General features: G+C 51.1%; 2 protein-coding genes across 4 annotated transcripts; one reads left to right on the top strand and one right to left on the bottom strand.

Moving 5' to 3' along the window:
• Nucleotides 1–468: 468 nt before the first annotated feature.
• LOC111138889 (chaperonin containing TCP1 subunit 3) lies at nt 469–18,340 on the bottom strand. Of its 2 annotated transcripts, XM_022490838.1 has the most exons (14): nt 18,162–18,340; nt 16,308–16,369; nt 15,644–15,694; nt 15,486–15,548; nt 14,397–14,493; nt 8,533–8,650; nt 6,479–6,665; nt 5,729–5,878; nt 4,840–4,972; nt 4,576–4,657; nt 3,393–3,573; nt 1,540–1,785; nt 1,151–1,282; nt 469–811 (listed from the first exon to the last, which is right to left on the bottom strand). In XM_022490838.1, exons 1-14 carry the CDS (start codon nt 18,190–18,192, stop codon nt 707–709), a joined length of 1,638 nt encoding a protein of 545 aa, XP_022346546.1. In that variant the 5' UTR covers nt 18,193–18,340; the 3' UTR covers nt 469–706. The 2 variants fall into 2 exon arrangements, with proteins under 2 accessions (XP_022346546.1, XP_022346548.1); XM_022490840.1 differs by lacking the exons at nt 15,486–15,548; nt 15,644–15,694 and having other exon boundaries at nt 18,162–18,259.
• A 394-nt stretch (nt 18,341–18,734) lies between these two features.
• On the top strand, nt 18,735–25,668 carry LOC111138986 (TSSK6 activating cochaperone). 2 transcript variants are annotated; one of them, XM_022491042.1, is made up of 3 exons: nt 18,735–19,300; nt 23,293–23,415; nt 24,342–25,668. In XM_022491042.1, exons 1-3 carry the CDS (start codon nt 19,267–19,269, stop codon nt 24,593–24,595), a joined length of 411 nt encoding a protein of 136 aa, XP_022346750.1. In that variant the 5' UTR covers nt 18,735–19,266; the 3' UTR covers nt 24,596–25,668. The 2 variants fall into 2 exon arrangements, with proteins under 2 accessions (XP_022346750.1, XP_022346751.1); XM_022491043.1 differs by having other exon boundaries at nt 24,366–25,668.
• The last annotated feature ends 1,594 nt before the right edge of the window (nt 25,669–27,262 follow it).

The raw sequence follows: 27,262 nt of genomic DNA on the forward strand, positions 1-27,262 counted from the left end.
AGGCAGAGGCCCTCCCGCGACTGGAGCGCGCCAGGACACGCCAGCAGGCCAGGGGACAGACAGCAGTCAGGAAGAAAAGCATTCCAGGCAAGACAGGAGGGGTTCTGAAAGTTAAAGGGAACAACAGAAAAACCCCAGGTTCACGCTCTTTAGGGCAAATGCCTGAGCCCAAGCGTGCACTGGGTGTTGCTGTCTACACAACCCCGCGGGAACACCCAGGGGCTGGACAGGTTCCTCTTGTTCTCTGGGTCCTGAACACAAGGCGGTGCTGCTTCCAGCTGGGAAGTCCGACCCTTTGAATTCCAAGAGTCTTCCCGACCAGCATCTATTGGGAAGTCTGAAAAACACCTTCAAGGAGGCAGATACCTCCCTCCTTCCCATCTCCCTTCCTCCCCAGCAAGGTCTTCTCCTCCTCCCTCTTTACCAGGAGGCAGAGATAGGACTCAAAATTGAAAAACACATAACCACTGTCTCAAATGACTTAGATTTAATCATCGGAAGCAAACTAAATTAAATGGAAAGCTTACAATAGAGAAGAATTACATGTCAGCGCCTTTTGCAAACTGAACTGGGACAGAAAAGGGGCTGGGCTGCCCCTCAACCCGATCCCTTCCAAGCAAAGACATCCACAGTGTCCCTGGCAGTCTGGCTGAGGGAAGAGGGAGCCTCCGCCGGCTCTGCGCATTGAGGTCTCGGTGCCTGCCACTCACTCCTGGCCGGCATCGGGAGCCCCGCCTTGCCGGCTCTGGTCATCCCCCTTCTTTTTGTGGCCCGAGACGATGTCATCAATCCGCAGCAGGAGAACTGCCGTCTAGGGAAAAACCACAGCCCCAAAGAGGTCAGCAGAGAATGGAAGAGAGCTTGTTTTCTTTAAAACCCAACACCTAGCTCCTCCCACGTAGTTAGCATTTGATCTGCCATCTACCCGGACCGAGCCTGGCACGGAAAACGCAGCTCTCCCTCAGGAAGGGCCACATCTTGTAGGGTCACCTTGCTTTCTGCATGAGCTAGAGGTGAGTACAGAAAAGGATACCCTGCGAGACCTTCCGAGAACACTCTGTCTTCTAAGCCCGCCCTTCAAGATCGAATCCAACACACTGGTTTCCAGGGACGTGCCCGCCCGCAGCCCAGCGGCACTCAGGGGCCTCACCTCCACTGCCGTCTTGTACGTCTGCAGCTTCACGGCCAACGGCTCCCAGATGCCCAGTTCCTTCATGTCCACCAAGGTGCCTGTCTCACCATTTACACCCCATGTCTCACAGTTCTCCTGGGTGTGCTTGGCCTGGAGTCGGAAGAAGCATCAACAGCTCAAGGGAAAACACCAGAAACAAGTGGGCCGGAACATCAGGTAATAAGGAAAAATAGTGACACGAGACAAGGTGACAGTGACTGCAAACACGTCGAGTGTTCGGAGAGAGGCAGAGGGGACACCTGAAGGCACAAGCTGTCAGGAGAGCCAGACACACAGATGTGAACCATCCCCCTAGGCCAAGCAGCTCTCCCCACCCCGTCAGGAGCAAAGCGTGGGAAGGAACTCACCCGAAGGGAGGTAAGCAGACGAATGGTGCTGGCCCCACAGTTCTGGATAAGGGTACGAGGGATGACTTCTAAGGCCTGGGCAACAGCCCTGTATGGCCACTGTTCCACACCGGTCATGGCCTTGGACTTTTCTGTCAAGGCGTGGGCCACGGCCATTTCCGAGGCCCCACCCCCCGGAACCAGCTGGGGGTCCAGGAGGACATTGCGGCAGACTTGCATGGCATCCTGGAGGTTGCGTTCCACTTCCTTGGGAAAGCAAATGGATGACATGAAGCCCAAGGCTGGGGACTCAGGGACACATGAGAGGCACTTGAGGGCTCCCTGACTGCCACGTCTGGTAAACCATCAAGGAGGGCAGCTGGAAAGGTCTCTAGAACCCTGTGGGGCAGAGCAGACGCCCTGCGCCTCCCAGAAGCACAGGGACTACAGGTGCGCGAGAGGGCAGGGCATGAAGTCAGGCCACACAGAGCAGCCTCCCCCCTCCCGGTTCCGTCCCATCCCAACAGCACTGTAGGAACTGCTAGTGCACCTTTGGGTAAGTTACCTAACCTGGGACAAAAGTGGTATTTGTAACGTCAGCTTAAGAAATAAGGAAGCAGTGGTTACCGGGGAAATGGTGAGTCACTGCTAAAGGATTATGTCTGGCAAGATGACAAGGTTCTGAAGATCTACGGCCCGAGAATGTAAATGTGTACGGAAGGAACTATACACTCAAAAATGGTCCAGATGGTAAATTTTATGTGGTTTTTTTGTAATTAAGAAATTTTTTTTTTTTTTAAAGATTTTATTTATTTATTTCACAGAGAGAGATCACAAGTAGGCAGAGAGGCAGGCAGAGAGAGAGAGAGGGGGAAGCAGGCTCCCCACTGAGCAGAGAGCCCGATGCGGGGCTCGATCCCAGGACCCTGAGATCATGACCCGAGCCGAAGGCAGAGGCTTAACCCACCAAGCCACCCAGGTGCCCCTAAGAAGTTTTTTAAAAATTACATACCCATGTAATCTCTGTACCTAAGGCGGAGCTCGAACTCATGACCTCCAGATCGAGCTGTGTGTTTACCCAGTGAGCCAACCAGGTGCCCCTAAAAAACTGTTTTTCAGGGCGCCTGGGCGGCTCCGTTGGATGAATGTCTGCCTTCGGCTCAGGTCATGATCCCAGGGTCCCGGGATCGAGTCCCGCATGGGGCTCCCTGCTCAGCAGGGGTGCCAGCTTCCCCCTCCCTCTGCCTGCTGCTCCCCCTCCTTGTGTTCTTTGTGTCAAATAAAATCTTTTTTTTTTTTTTTTTTTTTAAGATTTTATTTGACAGAGAGAGAAACACAGTGAGAGGGAACACAAGCAGGGGGAGGTGGACAGAGAGCAGCAGCTTCTCCCTGAGCAGGGAGCCCGATGTGGGGTTTGACCCCAGGACCCTGGATCGTGACCCAAGCTGAAGGCAGACATAAAACGACTAAGCCTACCCAGGTGCCCCAACTAAATAAGACCTTTTAAAAAATTATTATTCACTTAAAAAAGAAGATATTTGTGGCCACATATCAAAAATTAAATGGCTATAAATGGGCAACAGAAGGATTTTAGGTCTTGGGGGGCCCTCTCAAGAAATGTAACAACCCAGGGCACCTGGGTGGCTCAGTGGGTTAAAGCCTCTGACTTCGGCTCAGGTCATGATCTCAGGGTCCTGGGATCAAGCCCCGCGTCGGGCTCTCTGCTCAGCGGGGAACCTGCTTCACTTCCTCTCTCTGCCTGTCTCTCTGCCTACTTGTGATCTCTGTCAAATAAATGAATAAAATCTTTAAAAAGAAAAAAAAAGAAATGGCAAGACCCAGTTCAGGCGCGCACGCCCCCAAGGCAGACTCACGGAGAGCAGCTCCTTGCTGGCCCCGCGCAGGAGAATGGTACAGGCCTTGGGGTCCTTGCAGTCAGTGATGAATGTGAAGTACTCGTCTCCAATTTTCTTGATTTCCAACACGCCTGCTCCTGTCCCAACATCTTCTTCTCTCAGCTCTTCCGGCCGGCTGACTATCCGGGCCCCGCAGGCTCTGTTGATTAGATTGGGGGGGGGCATGTGACTTCGGGTGCTTTTACTCATCTTCCCAGCCCCTAAGGCCAGTGGCTGGGGGCAAGGCCCGAAGTGGATTGCTGGAAACACTGCTACGTAACGCGGGAGCTACTGGCTGCCCGGCGGTAAGATTCTCAAACACGTGTAGGTGACGTGTCCTTGCACGGACGGGGCTTATAAACTGCAAATACACCCGGAACAACGGGACAACCAGGTGCAGTTTAATCTGAGGATATTCTGTGGCTCCTCAGCACCGGACAAATGCGTTCTCGGGCGCATCTACTGTGTGTGCCACGTTATGGTCCTTTCCAGACGCGATGCATCCTGCACGGCCCGATGAGAGCTCCAGGCCAGTAACGGAGCTGCACTCAAGACAGCGCGAAGTCAAGAAGGGAGGAAAGTGAGTCCGTGAATGTACATCTGACTCCACTCCACGGAGCACAGAACTCACCTGCCCGTTTCCCCCCCCTCCCGGAACCACAGTCAGCCCTCTGTACCCGTGCACGCTCAGAGCCATTTCAGAGCCGGCGGAAGTGTAAAACTGGACGTGGATCTGATACTTGACACTGGGGTAGACTCAGCTTTTTAAAATAAAAATTAGTATCAGAAACGAATGGTATGTGAACACAGAATCTGCAAACAGCGAAGTCAGTCGTAAGCTGCATGAACAGCAGCTGAAGATCCAGTCAGGGAATCCGACGGCCGTGCTCTAGGCCGAGCTACCGCAGACAGGCCGTGACAGACCCTGAGGCAGGGACCGCAGACGTCTAAGCCTGGGCCGGTCACTACTGGCCAGCAGCAGGCAGCTGCTGGTCCGGAGCCTTTCTGGAGACAGCACACAGCTAAGCCCAGATTATGCCCATCGATACCCGATCTGGCTGTGTCCTACATTAAACCTTTTCAGGTAACAGGAACCACATTATAAGCTCCAAAAGGGAAACACACGGGAAGGAGGAATCTCGTCTTCACGTGGCCAACTCACCTGGCGATGCGGTTGTTGTCTGTCTTCCGGACTCTGCGGATGGCTGTGATGTTGGCCCGCATGAGGTAGTGCTGAGCTAAATCTGTAAACCCGAGAGCAGAGATGTCAAACTGGAAGCCGGAATCCTGGGTCCTGAACCGATGTCATCCCCAACGTACCCCCACACCATCGCATTTACATGCGGTCCATGCCAACTGGGGGGGGGGGCGGGGGGGGCAGCGACCCTCTTCTACTCACCAGGAGGGAAAGCGAATGGAGTCCTACCTGAGATGCCCTTCTCTGTGATGACCACATCAGGCTTCAGACGGATGATGTCCTCACAGAGCTGCTGGATGTACTCCTCCTCCATCTGCAGGATCCGCGTGAAGTCCTCCTCTCTTGTGATCTCGATGTCCGTCTGCGCGGTGGAGAAAGCCACGGACTTATAGGTCCGCGAGAGGCCTGCGGGCCGGGAGCCCACCCCTCAGGAGCCAGTTCAGCCCCAGCCCTGCAGCCGAGTGTCTTCACTTTTTTTCCTTTTTTTAATTAACACATCAAGCCTTATTGGTTTCAGGGGTGCGGTTCCGTGTTAATGCCCTCGTTTAATTACACATTAAGTGGAAGGCAAAGGCAAAAGCAATCAGGGGAGTTTGTGGCCTGAGGTCCTGGACCCTCCAGGCAATGTTCCCTCCGGTCGTCAGTGTGCATAGTATCTGGGTCTTAATTCTTCCCACCAACAAAATACACCTTCCTCCCAATGCCTGTGTTAACGAGCCTGTTACTTAGTTCTGACCACACGTAGTAAAGCCTGTTAACCTCCTCCCTCTGAAAATCCCCTGGCGTTCCCGAGCTGAGTCACCCCTGACCCGTGTTCTACTCGTGTCAGGAGAGGCGGCATGGCGGGATGGAACCGGAGCTGACAGAGCTGACTTCAAACCCTGACCTGGCCAGTACGGTTGTGTTCCTCAATTAATCTACCTTCTCTGAGCTTTGAATCCCTCAGCTGTGAACGGAAATCAGTACGAACACTGGGAAAGAATTCCCACGGGAAGCAGAAACTACGCACGCAGGTTGCGGATGCGGCAGGCACGGTAACAAACACGCCTTTACTTCCTGTCCCTATTCGCAGCCGGAGTCCTCCACCAGCTGCGAGGGAGCAGGCCAGGAGCCTCACCTGGCTTTCTCCCTTCTTGTACTCCAGAGAGGAATCCAGCAGCACGATGCGTGGGTTCTTGATGTAGCGCCGCATTCGGGGATGGGTCACGTCTTTGTTAATCATGACTCCCCGCAGGACACACGAGTCTTCGATGATGCCCCCTGGTATCTGAGCAAAAGACCCACTTTTCATCCACAACCAAGAACAGCCAGTTCTCAACTCCCTTCCCAGACACTCGGCTTTCCCGAATGAGCACTACTGCAGGTTTCTGACGTAGCTTTTTCCTGAACGTCAAAAACATAGTTGTAATCACACTTCTCCCTCCAGAAGGCACACCAATCACGGACCAGGACCCCGATCTGAAGGTCAGCGGAGACTCTGAGAAATTCAGTGACTCACAAAGATTCTCTCCTACTTCCGGGAAGATTCCCACAGATGTTTTGGGCTTGGGGCTCCACCTACAGGCCCACGGCTATTAATGCACTTTGGGTCCTTCAAGGAGCAGAGCTGGGGAGCGCTTTCTGGGGCCTGGGTCACAGCCTCACCAAGAGGCCCAGAAGCCCTCCTCCAGCCCCCGGAAGCCTTGTGCAGGAAGAGCACAGAAAGCAGCAGAACGATTCTGGGACCACCTCCTGGGTGCCTTCTTTCTCAAGCTGCAGTTTTCTGGCCAGCAAATGTTCTAACTCTAAAACCACGACCCTCGGTCATCCCAAGTGAGGCGACGCGCTCGGAAGCAGTGCGTCCTGCAAGCGCGGCGGATGAGCTCACCTTCTCCACCCGGGCGTATTTCTTGATGTCGATCTCCTTGCGACCGTTCTCCTCAAACTGCACTGTCCGCACGGCGTCGAGGGCAATGCCGCAGGCCAGCGAGGCCCACCGGCTGACGGCTTTGGTGGCCACGGAGCTGCTAATGACGTTGAGCATCACGTCTCGGTCACTGGTGTCCACGGGGGCACTGGAGGAAGAGGCAGGCAGTGCGCTCAGCAGACAGCTCGGACGGTCGAGGAAGTCCCCCGTCTACAGCCTGGGGACCGGGGGGCCCACGGGCAGAACTGTCCCTCCCCCGCCTTTCGACAAGACTGCAGCTAAGCCGGCCCCGGAAGCGACCTCAAACCCGAGCAATCTCTCCTCATGCCTGACGACCCTCCAGACTTAAGAGTTTACAGAAACATGATCTGTTCTTTACCTTCTGCTTCAACCGGATAAACTCAACTTTTGTAACCTGAGTCAAGACACATTTTGCCTCTGACACCTCATCCCACCGCTAGTAAATGCCAAGAGCTCGTCCCGGTAACCCCCGCGGCCTGCGCCACCGTCAAGCAGCTGACTCCGCACTGAACCACGCGGCGCGCTTGCGTTCAGCCTCTCTTGGCAGCGGCACACACCTGTATGTGCTGAGACTACCTGCAGCCATAAAACTGAAGTTCTACAAGACCTTGGACACCACCTAATCCAAATTTTCATTAACAGCGTAAGGCATATGATGTGCTATCATTACGTAGCTGTTGAATTATGGATTTTTCTTTTAAAGATTTTATTTTTTGACAGAGAGATCGCAAGCAGGCAGAGAGGCAGGCAGAGAGAGAGAAGCAGGCTCCCCGCCGAGCAGAGAGCCCAATGCGGGGCTCGATCCCAGCACCCTGGGATCATGACCTGAGCTGAAGGCAGAGGCTTTAACCCACTGAGCCACCCAGGTGCCCCTGGATTTTTTTTTTTTTTTTTAAATATTTATTTGAGACAGCATGGCCTGGGGGAGGGGCCAAGGGAGAGGCAGACTCTCTGCTGAGGAAGGAACCCGATGTAGGACTTGATCCCAGGACCCTGGGATCATAACCTGAGCTGAAGGAAGATGCTCTGCCGACTGAGCCCCCCAGGCGCCCCAAGAATTATGGATTTTAGAGAAGAAACAACAGCTCCACAACGGCTCCACAAGCGGCAAAGACATTCAGACAATTATTGTCTGATAAGAAGAACTATCAATTCAACTCCGCAAACTCAATAAATCCTTTGGTTATCTCTACATTCTTACAGCTTACTTCATAAAATAATTTTAGGCAAACACCACATTCCTTAAAAGTGCTAGACAGACTTTAACATACACTCTGTTTCTTAGCAGGCACTACAATACACAGCTCGCCAAGTTACTTGAGGCTTATGTACCAAACACCCAACCACGTCAGAGTAGATCATTATAGGTTTTACACAGAATTTTTAAACCAAAGACATTCTGCATTATGTCACGACCTAACATCCTCTGATTTAGAAGTCCTGCCTTTCCACACTCCTATCGTTACCCAATTAGTAAGCAGCAGACGAAGAGCAAGTTCTTCGATTCCGAGATGGGACTCGAACAGAAGTTTCAGTCCCACTCCTTCTGACTTTAATGGAAAACTGCCGGCTACCACTCTCCTCAGCATTTTACTAGAGAATTAACTGCGTGAGTCATAATCCTACGTGACGGTAGGACACTTTAGTATTAAATCCTGAATAATTAGTTATCCAACTCTTCAACTAATTCCCCCCACTGGCATCTAAGCTTTGAGAAGGTAGGTCTGTTTTGCTAAGCATTTTCCATGGCAGCCCCTAACAGGGGAACAAGCAAACCGCATGTAACCCGAAGACATTCGGGAGAACTGAACCCAACTCCCTTTGTCTGCTTTGTGTCTTCTGTCATTGTCCTTTGTCCTGCTGCTCTCCTCCTCGCTCTTCGTCGCATACAGGATGACAGTGTAAAGCCCTGGTGATGCGCCTTCCTTCACCGCCACAGAACACCTCCGTCTTCCAGGCCCCCACGGCTGACAGCAGGTCCCTGATCTCAATACCTGATCTTCTTAAGGGTGCTGATCATGTCGTCCAGGGCCTTGCGGTACGCACTGATCACCACCGTCGGGTGCATCTGCTGCTCCAGGAAGTGCTCGGCCACAGACAGCATCTCCCCCGCTGAAAAGAGACACACAAGCCACCGTGTTTTTTTTAAAGTACCAAGATTTCAAGGCAACTTCATGAGACTTCTAAAAATACCTTATTGTTTTCCCTAAAATAGATGGTCCTAAAACCTACGCCAATGGTCTGCTAATAAATTTTTTTGTAATCCAAATTTTACACTTTATACAAGGCAATCCATGAAGAAAATACCCTCACCAGACATGCTTTAAGTGATCAAAGACTGAACAGTTTATTCACTTGATCTTTCAAGATCAGCGTTTGTCACCAGTTTTCTAAGCAAAAGGAGACATTTTTCCCCCCCAAAGACTCTAGAAGGAAAAACACATAAAGGAAAACGGACTTGTTTATGATTATCTCAACACCTAGGAGACAGAGAAACTGTTTATACTAAAAACAAAAATACACATAAAAACTTGATACCTGGAAGCATAACCACAAAAATTTACAAAATTTACTCTCTGAGAGATTATTTGTGAAACATCCTCTTCCTAAAAAAATTTGCCTTTACTTTCTAACACACACAAATAGATACACAGATGCACATACACACACAAGCCTGTTTCTTAATAAAAGTTTGGAGAGACAAATGTACTTTTTGTAACAATTAAAAAAAAAAAGATCTTTTGTACAAATTGCTTGTACTACCTGTCCACTAACACTGATTGTTAAAATGTACACAAATGAGAAAAAAATGTACACAAATGTGTCAAGGTTCACAAGTGGACTCTTTGAGGGGCGCCTGGGGGGCTCAGTCCTTAAGCATCTGCCTGCGGCTCAGGTCATGATCCCAGGGTCCTGGGATCGAGCCCTGTATCCGGCTCCCTGCTCATCGGGAAGCCTGCTTCCCCCTCTCCTACTTCCCCTGCTTGTGTTCCCTCTCTCGCTGTGTCTCTGTCAACTAAATAAATAAAATCTTAAAAACAAAAACAAAAACAAATGTACTTTGGCTTGTGCTTGAATGTTTGAATTCAATGCCTTACACCAATTCCTAAGTGACCAAAATACCCGTTAAAATAATCAAGCAATTATTTTTTACAGACTTTATTCAGTTTAAGAGCACACACACACACGCATGTGCACATGTGGCAGGAGGGGCAGAAAGGGAGGAGAGGACAAGCAGACTCTGCACTGAGTGTGGAGCCTAACGCGGGGCTTGATCCCACGACCCTGAGCCATAACCAAAAGTCAGACACTTAACTGACTGAGCCCCCCAGATGCGTCCAGAAATACTCAAGCATTTTAAAATATGCTAGAATAAGTTCACTTAGAAAAGGGTATGGCCTGTTAGAGAACAGTGAGGATAACTTCGAAGAAGAATGACTCTAGGAACAGCAGGGTTTTCTTTATCAGAGCTGCCTAGACTCGCGGATACTTAACGCCCTAATCTCTCCGGAGATTTAACGAGGTTATTAGCGGGAAATTCTGCGCGGTGACTACTGCTCATCCGCAGCCACGAAACAGTGAGAAAGCATGTGAAGTCGGTCTTCCCTCTCGCATCCTCCGAATTTTCCTTCCCGCACAGAACTAGCCACACCTAATTTTCGCTCCTCAGAGAATTGGGTCTGAACAAATGCTTAGTGGGCACCTGGGTGGCTCTCCAGGTTAAGCATCCGACCCTGGGTTTCGACTCAGGTCATCTCAGGGCCAGAGGACAGAGGCCTGGGTCCGGCTCCGATCAGGAGAGGGTCTGCTGGAGCCCCGCCCCCTCCCTCTGCTCCCTCCCCAACCCCAGCTCACGCTCCCTCAAAAAATAACCAAGTGCTTAGTTGGTGGTGACGGCACTACATCTCCACCCAACTCTGTACTTCCTAAAAATAACTGAAAACATCACTTTAAAAGTTCATACAATAATTCTGTTATACGCACTCTACTTCCAGGCATGTGGGCCAACATTATAAACTGACATCTGTTTAAAAGAGTTCTCATTTCCTTAAAATGAAACAAGATGGGATCGGGAGGGAGACAAACCATAAGAGACTCTTAATCTCACAAAACAAACTGAGGGTTGCTGGGGGGAGGGGGATGGGGGGGAGGGGAATTGGGAGGGGGGGTGGGGTTATGGACTTTGGGGAGGGTGTGTGCTATGGTGAGTGCTGTGAAGTGTGTAAGCCTGACGATTCACAGACCTGTACCCCTGGGACTAATAATACGTTATATGTTAATTTAAAAAAGAAAAAAAGAGTTCTCATTTCCTCAACAATGTATTACTGAAATCAGATTTTTAAAAATGCCTTGATTATAAACATTTCCCCATCGAATTAAAACACACAGAGAAATAAAAGCAACGTCAAATTTTCAGAAGTGATCCTTTATGATCCTTCAGAAAATGGAAAGATCAGTTATTAAAATATGTATGGTCAAGACTCATTGTCAACATTCATCAACCTCACAACTGGCTAAAATGTCATTTGTAGGGGCGCCCGGATGGCTCAGTTGCTAAGCATCTGCCTTTGGCTCAGGTCATGATCCCAGGGTCCTGGGATCGAGCCCCGCATCAGGCTCCTTGCTCAGCGGGAAGCCTGCTTCTCCCTCTCCCACTCCTCCTGCTTGTGTTTCCTCTCTCACTGTCTCTGCCAAATAAATAAATACAATATATATATATATTTTTAAAGATTTTATTTATTTATTTGACAGACAGAGATCACAAGCAGGCAGAGAGGCAGGCAGACAGAGAGGGGGAAGCAGGCTCCCCACAGAGCAGAGAGCCAGATGCGGGGCTCGATCCCAGGACCCTGGGATCATGACCTGAGCCGAAGGCAGAGGCTTTAACCCACTGAGCCACCCAGGCACCCCAATAAATACAATATTTTAAATAAATAAATACAATGTTACTTTTGAGCCCCAAATCAGGGGCATTTTCATGGTCACTCACACACACACGCTGAGATGAACACTGGAGGCACGCAATGCGATGCCCTGCCCTGCTTCAGCTCCCAAACTTTACGCGGTACAGGTTCACATTTTTTTTTTTTAAGAGTTTATTTATTTATTTGACAGACAAAGATCACAAGTAGGCAGAGAGGCAGGCAGAGAGAGAGAGGAGGAAGCAGGCTCCCTGCTGAGCAGAGAGCCCGATGCGGGACTCGATCCCAGGACCCCGAGATCATGACCTGAGCCGAAGGCAGCGGCTTAACCCACTGAGCCACCCAGGCGCCCACAGGTTCACATTTTTGTGCATTTTGGTGACTTCACTGTTCCAACTGGCCCAAGCGTAGCACTACAGTCCAGCCCAGCCTTCCTAAGTGCAAGAAAAGCGTGACATTACAAAAGCCTCGTTCAGGCGTGGGTTACGTGCTACTGGCTGTGAGTTCAATGAATCAGCAACAGGTATTACATAATGTGTCCTTATTTTTATTTAAAAATTTATTTATTGTGGAGTGCCTGGGTGGCTCAGTCATTTGAGCATCTGCTTTCGGCTTGGGTCATGATCCCTGGGTCCCGGGATCGAGTCATGCGTTTTGTTTTGTTTTTTAAAGATTTTATTTATTTATTTGACCGAGATAGAGATCACAAGCAGGCAGAGAGGCAGGCAGAGAGAGACGGGGGGGGGGGGGGGGGGCGCCCCGCTGAGCAGAGAGCCCGAGGCGGGGCTCAATCCCAGGACCTTGAGATCATGACCTGAGCCGAAGGCAGAGGCTTAACCCACTGACCACCCAGGCACCCCGGGCTCCCTGTTTGGTGGGAACTCGGCTTCTCCCTCTATCCTTCCCCCCACTCATGATCCCTTGCTCTCTCAAATAAATAAAACCTTTAAAAAATAAATAAAAATGTATTTATTTGAGAAACAGAGAGACCACGTGTGCATGCCCCTGCGCAAACAGGGGGAGGAGGAGGAGAGAGAAACTCTCAAGCAGACTCTGCTCAGCACGGAGCGTGACGCCAGGTTTGACCTCAGGACCCATGAGATCATGACCTAAGCTGAAACCAAGAGTCTGACGCTTAACTGATTGAGCCACACAGGAGCCCCCATAGAGTGTCTTTAAAAAAAAAAAAAAAACCAAGGGGCACCTGGGTGGCTCACTGGGTTAAGCCTCTGCCTTCGGCTCAGGTCACGATCTCAGGGTCCCGGGATCAAGCCCCGCATTGGGCTCTCTGCTCGGCAGGGAACCTGCAACGCACCATCCCCCACCCCCCGCCCCGCCTGCCTCTCTACCTGCTTGTGACCTCTTTCTCTCTGCAAAGTAAATAAAAAAAAACTTAAAAAAAAAAAAAGAAAAAAAAAAAAACAGAAACAAAACAAAAAATAAACTGAGGGGTGCTGGCTAGCTCACTTGGAAAAGCGTCGACTCTTGATCTTACGGTTATGAGTTCAAACCCCATGCTGGGAGTAGAGATTATTTATTTGGTTGGTTGTTTATTCTATTTATAATTCTATTTATCTGTCAGAGAGAGAGAGAGCACTGGCTGACGCGGGAGCACAGGCAGGGGGAGCAGCAGGTAGAGGGAGAAGCAGGCTCCCCTTTGAGCAAGGAGCCTAATGCAGGACTTGATCCCAAGACCCTGAGATCATGATCCTAGACAAAGGCAAACGCTTAACCAACTGAGCCACCCCAGTGAACTGGGAGATTACTTTGAAAAATAAGTAGGGGAGGCCGGGCGGCTCAGTCAGTTAACCACCTGCTTTTGGCTCAGGTCCTAATCCCAAGGTCCTAGGATTGCGGGATTAGCAGGCTTCCTGCTCAGCGGGGAGGCTGTTCTACCTCTCCTCCCTGCTCGTGCTCTCGATCACTCTCTCTCTCCCAAATAAACAAAACCTTTCTAAAAAATTAAAAAGAAATAGAAATAAATAAAACAAACCAAAAAACCCACCTCACATTAAATGAGGTATAAGGGCACCTGATTCTTGGTTTCAGCTGTCATGATCTCATAGTCGTGGGATCGAGCACCCTATCAGGCTCCAGGCTCCCATCTCTGCGGGAACTCTGCTTGGGTTTCTCTCCCTCTGCCCTCACCCTCTCCCCTGCTCCACACCCCACCAAACAAATACAATAAGGTGTGTATGTATTACAGAGTGTGTGAAGAGGCTCAAAGGAGCCTGACACGTAACTACTCCAGGACAGACGGTTCAGTGTCTGCTAACTCAGCGTCTGTGGTGACTTTCTAGAATGCAACTTACCGTGAATGACAAGAACCCACTGTATTTTGTTCAACTAGGTTTTTAGTTCATCCTACACTGTGATGAATGTTTTATGCTCACTTGGAGAAAATACACAAAAAATTACCAATAAATTATTTAAATATTTGTAATTAGCAGACTGGTAATAATTTCCTTCTTAAAACAGGACACAGATGTTATTTCCGATAAAAATCTTCATGTTTTGATCACCTGGGTGGCTCAGTAAGTAAAGTGTCTACCCTCAGCTCAGGTCATGGGGATCAAGTCCTACGTGGGCCCCTTCTCCCTGTACCCCTCCCCACTGCTTGTGATCTCTTTGCCTCTCTCTCAGATAAACATATATATCTTAAAAGATTTACTTATTTACCTGACAGAGAGAGGGAGGGAGGGAGAGAGAGAGCACGCATGCATGAGCAAGAGTGAAAGAGAAGCAGGCCCCCCGCTGAGCAGGGAGCCCGATGTCGGGTTCGATCGCTGGACCCCAAGATCATGTTTAATGACTGAGCTACCCAGGCAGGTGCTCCAAATAAATAAAATCTTAAAAAAAAAAAAAAAAAAAAAAAAAGGAAAAAACTTTATGTTTCAATCGAGCTTCCCTTATCAGCACTGCTGTCCTCCTCTTACCGAGAATAATTACTGATGTGGTCCCGTCTCCAACCTCTTCATCCTGCGTCCGGCTAATTTCAATCATGGATTTGGCTGCTGGATGCTGGACTTGGATCTGAGAAGGAAAACGCAGATTGCCACGGAATCAGCACTACTGAGAGACCTCGGAACCCACTCTACTGGGTCCTGACTCTTGAGCTGTTATATTCTCTCCCTTACCCAGTACCATTTTACCACAGCTTAAATGATTTTAAGGGGTCTCCAAAATATCTAAGTGAATCCTCTCTCCAAGTCCCCCTCATTTTAGGGAAAAATGCGTCCCAAGTCAACTACTCAAGTTTCTCAAAGACAGAAGAGCCTCTTTCATAGCTTACTTCCCAGGAGCCCCACTGTTGCGGCTGAACTGTGTTTTCCAAAATGACAGCTGAAGTCCTACCCTCTGGAAACTGTGAATGGGAATGTTACTGAAACACGGTCTTTGCAGTTGTAATCAAGATCTACAAATTAGATCATGCATGATATTACGATAGACCCTATATCCAACCATTGTTGTCCTTATAACAGAGCCACAACCGGAGAATGGCCTATAACAACTGAGGAGACAGAGGGTGCCTGGATGGCTCAGTGGGTTAAGACTCTGCCTTCCGCTCAGGTCATGATCTCAGGGCCCTGGGATGGAGCCCCACACGTCAGGCTTTCCGCTCAGCGGGGAGCCCGCTTCTCCCTCTCCCTCTGCCCCTCCACCGGTTTGTGCCTGCTGTCAAATAAATAAAAATCTTAAAAGAAAAGAAAAAGGAGACTGAGTCCACAGGCCAAGGAATGTCACAGACTGCAGTCAACCATCAGATGCTGGTAGCACCAAAGACAGATCCTTTTCTCGAGCTTTCGGAAGGAGGAGGGCCCTGCTGACACCTTGATTTTGCACTTCTAGCCTCCACTCTATGAGAAAATAAATTTCTGTTTAAAGCCACAGCAGTCCTAAGAAACTAACCATCATGTATACATAATTTTACGGACCCTTTATAAAATTGTTAGAAAGCAAAACGTTCCAACTTTAGTATGTGTGCTGCTGAAGCGGACACTGGAAAGCGAAACGAAAAGTCACACCTCTCGAAGAATGGCGTTGCCGTCATTGGTCATCACAATGCCTCCCATTGGGTCCAAAAGCATCTAGGACAAAAGTAAGTCATACCTAAGTTACACCTGTTCCAGGTAACAGACAGGAAAAATCTGAAGTCAGAAGGTTCAGGAAGGGACAGGCCTACCTTCATCATGGACTTGGGTCCCAAGCATGTGCGGATGATATCTGCGATGGTCTATCAGAAAGAAAATGACAGACACGTACCACCGGTCAGAAGGCCCGTGAGTGTGTGTGTTAGAAGGCACGTTCGGTACAGGACGTCACACGCCCAGGGGCTGCGATTTCTCCCCCGGGAGCGATTTCAGGGTGGACGCAGAAAGAATTTTTCACAGGAAAAGGGGACGTGGCTTCCGGAGCTTCAGGTTCCTGTAACTCAGGTAACTGCGGGTCCACGTGTTAGCATTTCTTCCCACGACAGGGGCCTCCACACCCCGCTAAATCAGCTCCGGGACGGTGTCACTCTTTCGTCCAGAAGCATGTGCTGAGTACCCCGCCAGGATCTACAGTGGGCACTAGGAATGCTAACGGGAAGACAGTCCTTCCCCTCAAGTAACTCGTGGGGAATGGCAGACAGACACAAGGAGGTTACAAAACAATATACATTAACAGAATTATGCCCAGCTATTAGGCCTAACTCATTGTGGGAGGGTATCCTTCTACCTACCACCATAAGAGAAACGGCCTGAAAGGGCATTTTCTTCTGCCTAATTGCAAATGAATACAAAAGTACCAGGGAAGGCAGCTGGAGGCAAACTAATCAACTTTAAACTACTTAAAAGACACACTACCTTAGCGGCATTGATGTTTCCAGATTGAACTTTTCTTCCAGATTCACGCTTTGTGTTCTGGCCTAAAACAGATAAAATAAACAAAAACAGACCAGGATTCACCCACGGTATAGAAACTCTCATTCCCTGACCTTCGAAAATAAAACACACACAGGTTTTACAATGTCACAAAGATCAACCGTCATCGAACCGTACCCTTCAAATACGTGCAAGTTACTGTGTCGACGTACCTTTAAAAACTGTTAAAAAAGTAAGTATACGTACTTGTGGCTACTTCTTTATGTCAAGCCCTGGCGTACAACCAATCCCTAACACCTCAACATTGGAACCCTGGTCATCGCCTTCCCATGAGCCAGACATTCACGTATTTACAGCAGATTCATAACCTGAGGTCCACGAATGGGCCCTAGTGGAATGGTGAACTCCTGGGTATTAGCAGAAAATGGGGAGATGTTGTGTTCTTGTCTGGGAAGGGGCTCTAGAGCGATCAGATTCTCAAACGACCGGTGACCTAAAAAAAGCATCAATCACTGCTTTATGTAAAAAAGGAAAGAGTTTGGGGGTTCCCATCTTCCTACTTGGGCAGAGGGAATCACACTGGCAGTCCCAGCGTAATCACTGACGTGGCCCCACGGTGTGCTGTGCAGTGAGAATATGCTCTGAGAGGGGCTCGGTTACAAGACACACTCGCTCCACACCTGGATATAATAGGAATGTCTCAGGGACCCCTACCGTCAGCCAGAGCTAAGCACCTATCCTGACGGGGCCTACTCGGTTCTAGCCAGTAGTGCCGGGGATAAACGCAGGCCTGAAAAAGGCTTCACCATGCACCACTCACCCCTGGGCCCTCCCAATGGAGACAAGCCCATGGCTCCAACCAAACCAACATAATGCTGATCTCCCTCCTCTCTCAAGTTACACACTCTCTACAAGGTAAATGGGTAAAATTTTCACCCAGTCCCATCAAATCTACACGCTCAGAACCCTCAGAATTTGGATTCCCGTTTCAGGCCGGGGTGACTAAAACCCTGCCTGGACTGTCTGGCCGACTCATCAGAAGGAACGTGGCTTTGCCCCAATTAGGTGAATCTTTTTTTTCTGAAAACAGTTATTTCCTAGGTACACGGAAAACGGAGAAAATCGAGTTATTGCATTTTGTATACCGAAAACCGTAAGGGAGGGACAAGAGCTTGTAGCTGGGGTACAGAAGTTACCCGAAAAATGGGAACGGCCCAAGGGAAGACAATGGAGGTGGCCCTCCTCAGAGAGGAATTCAGGAAAACTCCGCAGGAAGATCGCAGCGCAGAGGACGCCGCGGGACGAATTACACCCAAGCCGGACCCCCGCAGCGCGTCGCTGGAGGGTGACCCCGGGGGGCTGTCACTGAAACTGACCGCGGGTACCACTGGCTGTGCGCAGACCCCCTTTTCGGCAGCTCACTCCCGTCACCTAATCCCCCCATCCCACGAGGACAGGCTGCTAAGCCCCCAGTAAGGACCGCACGCTCGAGCCAGGCGATCCGGCGGGGCCCCGCGGCCACGGACCCACCGGCCACCGCGCCGAGGCCAGGCCAGGCCAGATCCCACTCCCCAGCCCCGCACCGAAAACCACGCGAGCAGGGGTGCGGCGGCGCGGAGAGCGCGAGTGCCCGCAGCCCGGCGGCTCGGCCAGGAGCAGGGAGACAAGGGACCCGGCTCGGGGCACTCGGGGAAGCGGCAGAGGAGGCTTCCGAGGCGCACGGCGACGGGAAGGCTGCGCGACCGGACCCGGGCGGGACCGGGCTGGGGCCCCACGGCGAAGTGCGGAGGGAAGGGGCGGAAAGGGGGTCCCTGCCCCGGCTTCCCCCCAACTCACTGAGCACGAGCACCGGACGATGGCCCATCATGGCGGCGCGATGCAGAGCCCGGTACCCAGAGCTGGGGCAACCGGCAGAACCTTCTGGAGAGAGAGAAGCAGAGAGAAGCCCAGAAAACGCTGCCTCCTCAAGGCTCACACCTTAACCCGCTACCCTCCGGGTCGCTGCCAATCACCGCAGCCAGCTCATTGACCGGCACGAAGACCGGCCAATCGGCTTCCTTAGCCCCGCCCTCGACGCCAGAACGGCCCGGCAAGCTAGATGGAGAGCGCGCGGTGAAGGCACGGGGAGGGCGCGGGCGCTTGCGCAGTAGGGTGGCCGCTCCCGGCCGCGTGCGGCGCGCAGGTCGGCGCAAGCGCGGAGGCCGGGGCGGTTGGCCGGCGCGCCACCGCGCATGTGTGTCAACTACGAGGGTGGGTGCCGGGCCGGAGTAACAGCGCAGGTGAGGTGCCCGAGCCGGCCGGCGTGCGGGGTGCGCTGGGGCTGCGGGGGGCCCTTTCCAGCCTTAGCTGCGGGAGGAGCCGCGGCACGGGCCGCCTCGGGAGCTGGGTCTCTGGGGCCGGCTGGGTGGCAGAGCCCTTCTCGGGGCGCGCGGCGAGTTCCCGCGCGCGCCCCCCGCACTCCTTCCGCAGGTGCTTCCCGCAGACGCCCGCCTGCTGTTCGGCCCGGAGCGCGCCCCCGGGGCTCCCGTCCCGGCTCCCCAGCGCCCTCCTCCTGCGTCCCAGTCCCGGCCCACGGAGATGGTGGGGAGGCGGGGGCTCGCAGGGCAGGAAGGGGGCTGCTGCTGCGGAACGGAGCCGTGGTGGAAGCCCCGCTCGCGGGAGGCTCTTCGTGAAGGTCTGGGCGTAGTCCACGACCGCTCTGTGCTGAAGAGCGGGAGCAACGGTAACAGACCTGCTTGCGAGCTAGCGCAGCACCGTGAGGGCGCCGGCGACTCCGCGGCCGCGCACCTTTGGCCGTGACATAGAACAGGACCTGCTTTCCCGCGCGCGCCTCCCGAGATGCGCCGGAGAGAGCCCGAACTGTCGCTAGTAGTGACAGCGCGGGTTGTCGGGCCTGTAACGCTGTGATTCTTCCCCAGGCACCACACCTGCTGGTGTCCCGATGGAGCAGCGTGCTGGCCATCCCAGCGGAGAAGGTGTGTGTCCGAGGCCCTGCACCCCCCCACACACACACCAAAGCCAGGCCTCCTTAATTGCTCAGAATTTGGGAAAGTGATTCTAGTTGTATGTATTTTTTTTTTTCCCTGTTCTCTCTGTTAAGTGGAACGTATTTGTAGGTGTTCTACGGTTTCCCATCAAATGGAAACGTTGCTGGGGCGCCTTGCAGGCTCCCTCAGCAGAGCTTGTGACTCTTGAGCTCAGGGTCACGAGTTTGAGTTCCATTCTGGGCGTAGACCTTCCTTTATAAATAAATAAATAAATAAATGGGAACATTGCTGTATTCCCAGTGCCTAGAACTGGATCTGTTACATGATAGTTGCTCGAGGACACGTTGAGGGAATACATTGTTCTTCCTTTGTTTTCCCTCTTACTGCTTAGAACAGGATTTCATGTGCAGGGATTCCAGGAGACCTAGTGTTGGGAAGAGTAAACAGATACTCCGTTGGAGAGGGGGGTGGCGCAGTCCCACGCAGCGGACTGGGAGGTGCCTGGAGCAGCCGACCGCAGAGCCAGCCACTTAACCGTGGGTGGAGTAGATGACTCCCACCGGAGGGGCCGGCTGTGTCACAGCTTAGACAGAACAGACTGTCTTCACAGTTGTCGGGGCTGGTAAAGAGCATGACCATGGAGCCCCCAGGCCTGGACTTAACCCCAGCACTGCCACGTGGCTAGTTGTGGAATCCTAAGCAAATTTCCTAACTTAAGTTTTTTCAGATAAAATGTGAAGAAAGCTACCTACTTCTTAAGGTCATCGTGAAAAATAGATAATGTCCATAAAGCACCTGTTCCCTTTATTTCTGTGTTCTGCTTCCCGATGCTGCTTCCCAGCCTCCTTCCCCTTTGTATTGTCGGAGGTGTGGTTCCTTCACGTGCGTTGTGTGTCAGTATTCCTCCCACCTTCACACCTTCCAACCTGGTGGAAAATATATCCTCCTAAACCTAGGAAGGGACTGAATTGTGGAGAAGTGCATTTGCATGGAAGTTAAAGTTAGATTTTTTTCCAATGGTGACAATAATCTCGAGACCCCCAGTTTCAGCTTCTGTCTTCGTACCATCCTGCAGGAGCCTTCAAATGACAGATGAGACGTGGGGAAAAGGAGATGGGGGGCCTACAGCAGGGCTTGGAAGATGCATAAACGCAGCCTAAAAAATCCCCAAAGACGAATTTCCTTCACCTTCACCAGGAGTAGTAGGGGATAAAACAGATTTGCATTTTCATATGCCTTTTTTAATTTAATTTTATTTTATTTGACAGAGAACACAAGTAGGCAGAGAAGCAGGCAGACAGAGGAAGGGAGCAGAGAGCCTGATGGGGGGCTCATCCCAGGACCCTGGGATCATGACCTGAGCCGAAGGCAGAGGCTTTAACCCACTGAGCCACCCAGGTGCCCCAACAGATTTACATTTTCATAGGCCCAGTGAGTCTCCAAGTAGAGAGGACCTCAGCCTGGCACCCGGCTATGAGGACTCTCTGCCCCCTGCCCGGGGGGGGGGGGGGTCCCTTCCTCTGTTGTACTTGGAGTTAAGGACAAGAACATGACGTCTTCCTTCATTCAACCTACCTGTCACACCTCTGCCCCAGGCTTGTTTCTTCTGAAGACAGCCGTCCTTAATCTTCATCCCCAGATCCCGGCTGAGACAGGATCGCTTTGGGGAACACAGTCCCTGGCTGCCCAGATGGGTTCTAGGTTAGGTGCTCTCTCACACTTCCCGGTGGAATGACACACATGCTCAGTCGCTTAGTGGCTGTCTACACCGCCAGGCTGTCAGCTCCCTGAGAGGCGCAACCGCGTGGGTCTGCTTGCTGTGGCATCGTCAGTGGTGGACGCTCACGGGCATCGAGCTGTCTCCTAGGTGTGTAAGTGAGCCGGCGGAGTCCGTCTTTCTGTCCCCCTTGATCTCGGCCTGGCAGTGACTCGCAGTCTCCCTCGGAGACTCAGCCGCTTTGCCTCTCTCCATCCGCCGCCTCTCTCTACGCTTGGCCGCTTCCTTCTCATCTTCAAACTCCCGAGGAAGAGCTCCCCAAGGCCCCATTTTTGCTCTCCCATTTTTTCACTCCAGAGAGCTGATGTACTTTTGCACCTTCTTTATCCCTTTTTGGGGCTGGCCTGGCAGTTTGACCTTTCCCCTGAGCTCAGTGCTACCTCTGGCTGTTTTTCTAGGCATTTCTACTTGGACTGTCTGGTCTCCACTCATTCACTATGTCCAAAATGTGAGTTACGTTAATCTGATGGGACCCAACCCAGACTTCCTTGGGTAAACAAGGAAATTCAGAGGCTTGTGCAGTTGGGAGGGAGGCTGAGATGGTCGCAGGACAGGAGGAAGGCCCTGCAGGAGTGGGGGCCTTCGGGACTGCACCGAGGGACATGGTGCCCGCAGCCAGCTGTCCGTCCGTCTCTCTCCTGCGCTCTTGTCCATGCTCTCTTGCTTGTGTCTGCTCCTTGTGCTGTGCTGGAAACTCAGTAGCTTTCCTCTGTCCAACTTCACGTTTTCCCACATAGCAGACCCCAAGAAAGCAAGCTGCCTGGACAGCAGGATCCGTATGTGCACTACCCCCCCGGCCCCTCGTGCTTACGCTTGGATCAGCCACGTGGCCAAGGAGAATGAGATACCGTGGTTGGCCTGTGTTGGGTCCCAGGCCCGTTCCTCCTGGGGAGCCAGGCCTGGTGCGGTCCCAACCAGAATGGCCTGGAATCTGAGAAGAGTCGTTTTTCCAGAGGAAGTGTTGCTCACTAAACAAAATTGACCCATGTCTTCTGTGGGACCCATGACCTTCTCCCTACAAATGCACTTTTCCTTCTAACTTAATTATTTGTGCTAAAGATTATGTATTTCCCCGTTCAAGAACTTCTTTCACATCCAGCCTCTTTTAATTCCTGTAAATTAATAAAATAGAGTTTTTATCACATTTTCTGATCCTAAAAGGCTCAGTGGCTTTCCACCGGATTCAGGAGAAAGCCTGAAGTCTCAGACTTACTGTTGTGAAGGGCCCCCCACGGCTCACCTGCTCTCCCGAGCCTCTTTCCTCCCCACTTGAGGTATCTTTTCCGGTAGATACCCTCTCCTGGCCTGGGGTCTTCCCTGACTCCCAGACTTGTCTTGAGCTCTTGTTCCTTTCCGGAAGCATCCATTTCTGCGTCCAGTCACATACTTAGGATAACTATGAGATACAAGGCCTCGTTTTCGGGGCACCTGAGTGGCGTAGTCGGCTGAGGGTCTGACTTGATGTAGGATCGGCTCGTGATCTCCGGGTCGTGAGATCGAGCCTGCACCTGGCTCCATGCTCAGTGCAGAGTCTGCTTGAGATTTTCTCTCTCAAATAAATAAATAAATCTTAGAGATAATAATAACAATAATAGCAACAAAGGTCTCATTTTCACCCAGATTGTCAGAAGCGCATTATTTAGGTCCTTGGGTGGTTATTTTTTTTTTAAAGATTTTATTTATTGGTTTATGTATTTATTTGACAGAGATCACAAGCAGGCAGAGGGATGGGGGGAAGCAGGCTCCCTGCTGAGCAGAGAGCCCGATATGTGCCTCAATCCCAGGACCCCAGGACCATGACCTGAGTGGAAGGCAGAGGCCTATCCCACTGAGCTACCCAAGCATCCCAGTCCTTAAGTGGTTGTAGCTCATATTTCGTCATCAGTGTGCTATTCGTCTCCCAAAGAGATAGGCCCTAGGAAGCCACGAGTTCGAGACCCTGTGATGCGCGAGTGTCCAGCACAAGAGTAAGCACGTGGCACTCGTCCATGAGAACTTGTCAGATGTTAGCTGAGCCCATCCCTGCTTGGCTTCCCTTACTCCCACTGTGGTTTCTTTTTTGTCTATCTTACGTCACTTCCTTTGGAGCTATTCAGCGTAGGGCCTTGGTACCTGTGTTCATAGACCAAAGGCAGGGGTCGAGTTAGGAAGGCGGTCCCTTGTGAGAAGTGACTCTGAGTAGTTGCCTCTGATTTTGTTCCAGCCAAAGAGGAAAGTAACGCCGTGCCTCTTTGTCCAGCCAAACCCTCCCCTAGCTTTATTAATCTTCCAGCAAGTTCCCCACCGGCTGCTTCCCTGAGCATCCAGAAAACAAAGCCGCCCTCAGGTAAGGATTTGGGGGAGGCGTTCCCCAAGGGACCCAGCGCTGGAGGGGGAGGGCTTGCACGCAGGAAGTGGCCTGAGCTCTCTCCCAGTTGATCTGGAACCAACCCCGGGTCGCTGGCAGCTTGCGGATTGTTCATTCAACTGATTGCATTTTCTTCCGGATTCTACCAATTTGTGTTGGTTTCCTTATTCGCATATTTACTGGGCTAAGCGGGACTGAAAGGAAGATTGTATTGCTTGCTAGTAACTTTAATTAAAAAGCGGCCAGGGAAGGAAACGGTAGGCAGTCGCTCCCATTCCTGTGGGGAAACCCGTGCGTGTTTCGGACACCTGCAGGGAGACTACCAGGCACTAGATTATATGACAGGTCATGACAACAGTTTTTGCTGACCTCAGAGTTTAGCAAAGGAGCCAAGGCCAATAAATACACAAGAAATAGGCACATCACTGCCAGAGTTACCCAGGAGCCGGCTGCAGTCGTTGAGAACAGTAGCAAAGTGACGTGAGACAACAGGAGGGACTGCGGGTCCCCGCTGACCCCATGCTGCACCAGGCTGTGGAAGGATCACAGATTGTCTCACTCACTCATCAATATGTTCTGAATACTTAGACACCAGCACACTTCTAGGTGCTGGGGATAGAACAGCGAACGAATCAGAGCTTCCTGCCTTCCCGGAGCTTATGTTCTAGAGGGGGGCTTAGACAACCATTAAACAAGTGATTGCAGAATAGGCTATGTGATCACAAGTACTATGGGGAAATTTTGGCAAGGGAGAAAGTAACAAATCCCAGTGACAGTTTTCCAGTTAAAATAGTGTGGCCGGGTAGGTGACAGCCGAGCACAGGTGCATGCGGGCTGAGTTGTGCAGGAACGACCGGAGCCCTCCCCGCTGCGGGACGGTCTCTGAGTCTCCCTCCTGCCCCCAGTGCACCTCGTCTGCTCTCCCTCAGGAGTTGACCACAAGCCCACGGAATGCCTGGGACTCCTGGAGTGTATGTACGCCAATCTCCAGCTCCAGACCCAGCTCGCCCAACAGCAGATGGCTATTTTGGAAAATTTACAAGCGTCCATGACACAGCTGGCTCCTGAGCGGGGAAGCAAGAACTCTACTCTCCCAGCCTTATCCCGCAGCCTGTTGTTAAATCACCGGCCCAGTCCACTAAATGAGTCGCCGAACTAAGTCACTGTGTGCGTCTTCTGCTTTCTCCCCGGCAAGCCCTCGGTGGAACCCAGTGTATAGGAATCCTGCACATGGCTGGTTCACAGTCAGCGCTCGCCGGGTGCAAAGCACTGGGCGAGTCACTGGGGATGCGTGTCACGGGAGACCGTCTTGGGATAGTTAGCATCTAACAAGGCAGCTAAGATAATCCCTTGCAAAATGTAGCAGTCCTTGGAGGGGCCTGGAGGGGGGCTGCAGGGGAGGGCGTTTTTAGGGAGGGCAGCTGTACCCATCTTGGACTCTGTGAAGGGGTGGGCGTGGGGGCATAGGGAGATGAAGTAAGGGGGGGTTCATGTCAGTGGAGGGGCTTGGACAAGGACCTTGAGGTAGGAGAATAAGTCACTAGAAATTAGGAGGAGAAGCTTTCCTCCCCAACAGAGGATGTGAGGGAGAATGGAGAGAGCTGAGATCTGACAAGGCAGCTTTCCCCGGGCAATGGGACTAACCACAGCCTCTAGAAGCTCTGATTCTATTGGAGGCACTGAAGAGCCGTTGGAAGCCTTCAGAGAGCAGCAGGGCACGTGTAAGGTCATGGAAACACCATGGGCAGGCATTCTGGGGTGGAAGGGCAATGGCGCGAAACCTAAATCAGTTGATAATGTAATCCGATGTGACACTACTGCTGGCCAGATGAGGGGGTAGAAACAGACAGGCCATCTCCTCAAGACGGAGTGGGGGAAGCTGAGCTGTACTGCAGAGAAGGACTGACTCCAGCAGAGAAGGACTGACTACCAGCTTTGAACTTGAAACACCAAGACACGGCACATAGAAATTTCTCTGCGGGGAAGTCAGTTTAGTTTTAACGAGGGGTCAGGTCCAGCCATAAATTTCCAGTATTTGAGAAGAGGACACATGAGCTTAGCTCAGCCACGTGAGCCACACTGGATCGTCACTTTCACAGATGCGTTGGCAAATTACTCTCAAGACTGGTTCCTTTTCCCCAGACGCCTTCTCTTCCTGTGAAATGCAGGGGGAGAGCTGGGTTGGTTTGCAGAGGTGGAGAGGAGGGAAAGCAGTGATTAAGAAGAGGGTTTCAGGGGTGCCTGGGTGGCTCAGTGGGTTAAAGCCTCTGCCTTCGGCTCAGGTCATGATCCCAGGGTCCTGGGATCAAGCCCCGCTTCAGGCTCCCTGGTCTGCAGGGAGCCTGCTTCCTCTGCCTACTTGTGATCTCTCTCTGTCAAATAAATAAAATCTTTTTTAAAAAAGATTTTATTTATTTATTTGACAGAGAGAGATACAGTGAGAGAGGGAACACAAGCAGGGGGAGTGAAAGAGTGTGAAGCAGGCTCCCCGCTGAGCAAGGAGCCCAGTGCGGTGCTCCATCCTCAGACCCCGGACCCCAGGATCATGACCTGAGCCGAAGGCAGATGCTTAACAACTGAGCCACCCAGGTGCCCCTGCACTACCAAGTTTACTGAAGCATTTGTACAGTAGCTAAGATCTGGAAACAACCTAAGTGCCCATCAAATGACAGATGGATAAAAGGGCTGTGGTCCATATGCCCCGTCCAGCTCAGCCATGACAAAGGAGGATTTCCTGCTGTTTGCAACAACATGAATGCTCTTGGAGCTCGCAACGCCGAGTGAGGGACGCCAGAGAAAGGCCGGCACTCCGCAATGCCACTCACGGAGCCTAACAAGCCAAACTAAAAAGAGCAGTAAACTGGTGGTTACGAGGGGATAGGGAATTGGGCACAAAAAAGTTATATTTAAGGGTACAGAATTGTAAAGAGTCTTAAGCCACAGCGATTTAATGCACAGTATAATGAATATAGCAACAATATTGCAATGGCAATCATATTGCAGTATATAAATGTATCAAAGTAACATTGTACACCTTAAATTTAGGCAGTGTTATTTGCCTAATATATTCAATAAAGTGTTTTTTATTTATTTTTTACTTATTTTTATTTATTTTTTTTTTATTGAAGTGCTTGGGTATCTCAGTTGGTTAAGCATCTGGTTTCAGCTCAGGTCATGATCCTAGGGTCCTGGGATCAAACCCGGCATGGGGTTTCTTGCTCAGTGAGGAGTCTGCTTCTCCCTCTCCCTCTGCCCCTACCCCTGCTTATGCTAGCTTTCTCTCTCTCAAATAAATAAATAAAATCTTAAACAATTTTTTTTGCTGGGGTACCCGGGTGGCTCAGCCATTAAGCGTCTGTCTTCGGCTCAAGCTATGGTCTCAGGGTCCTGGGATCAAGCCCCACATTGGGCTCCCTGCTCAGTGGGGAGTCTGCTTCTTCCTCTGTCTCTCTCTCAAATAAATAAATAAAATCTTTTAAAAATATTTTATTTATTTATTTGACAGAGAGACAGAGAGAGCAGGAACACAAGCAGGGGGAATGGGAGAGGGAGAAGCAGGCTTCCTGCCAAGCAGGGAGCCCAATGCAGTGCTCGATCCCAGGACCCTTGGATCATGACCTGAGCTGAAGGCAGATGCTTAACTGACTGAGCCACCCAAGCACCCAATAAATAAAAATTATTTAATATAATATATAATATATATATAATATATATATAATATATAATATATAAAATAAAATATTTTAAAAAATAAAAAGATTGTGCTCATTTATTTGAGAGAGAGGGAGCATGAGCAGGGGGAGGGGCAGAGGGAGAGGAAGATGCC

This window comes from Enhydra lutris, unplaced genomic scaffold (assembly GCF_002288905.1).
Source record: "Enhydra lutris kenyoni isolate GAN:26980312 unplaced genomic scaffold, ASM228890v2 scaffoldscaffold94, whole genome shotgun sequence".
Classification (NCBI taxonomy): Eukaryota; Metazoa; Chordata; class Mammalia; order Carnivora; family Mustelidae; genus Enhydra; species Enhydra lutris.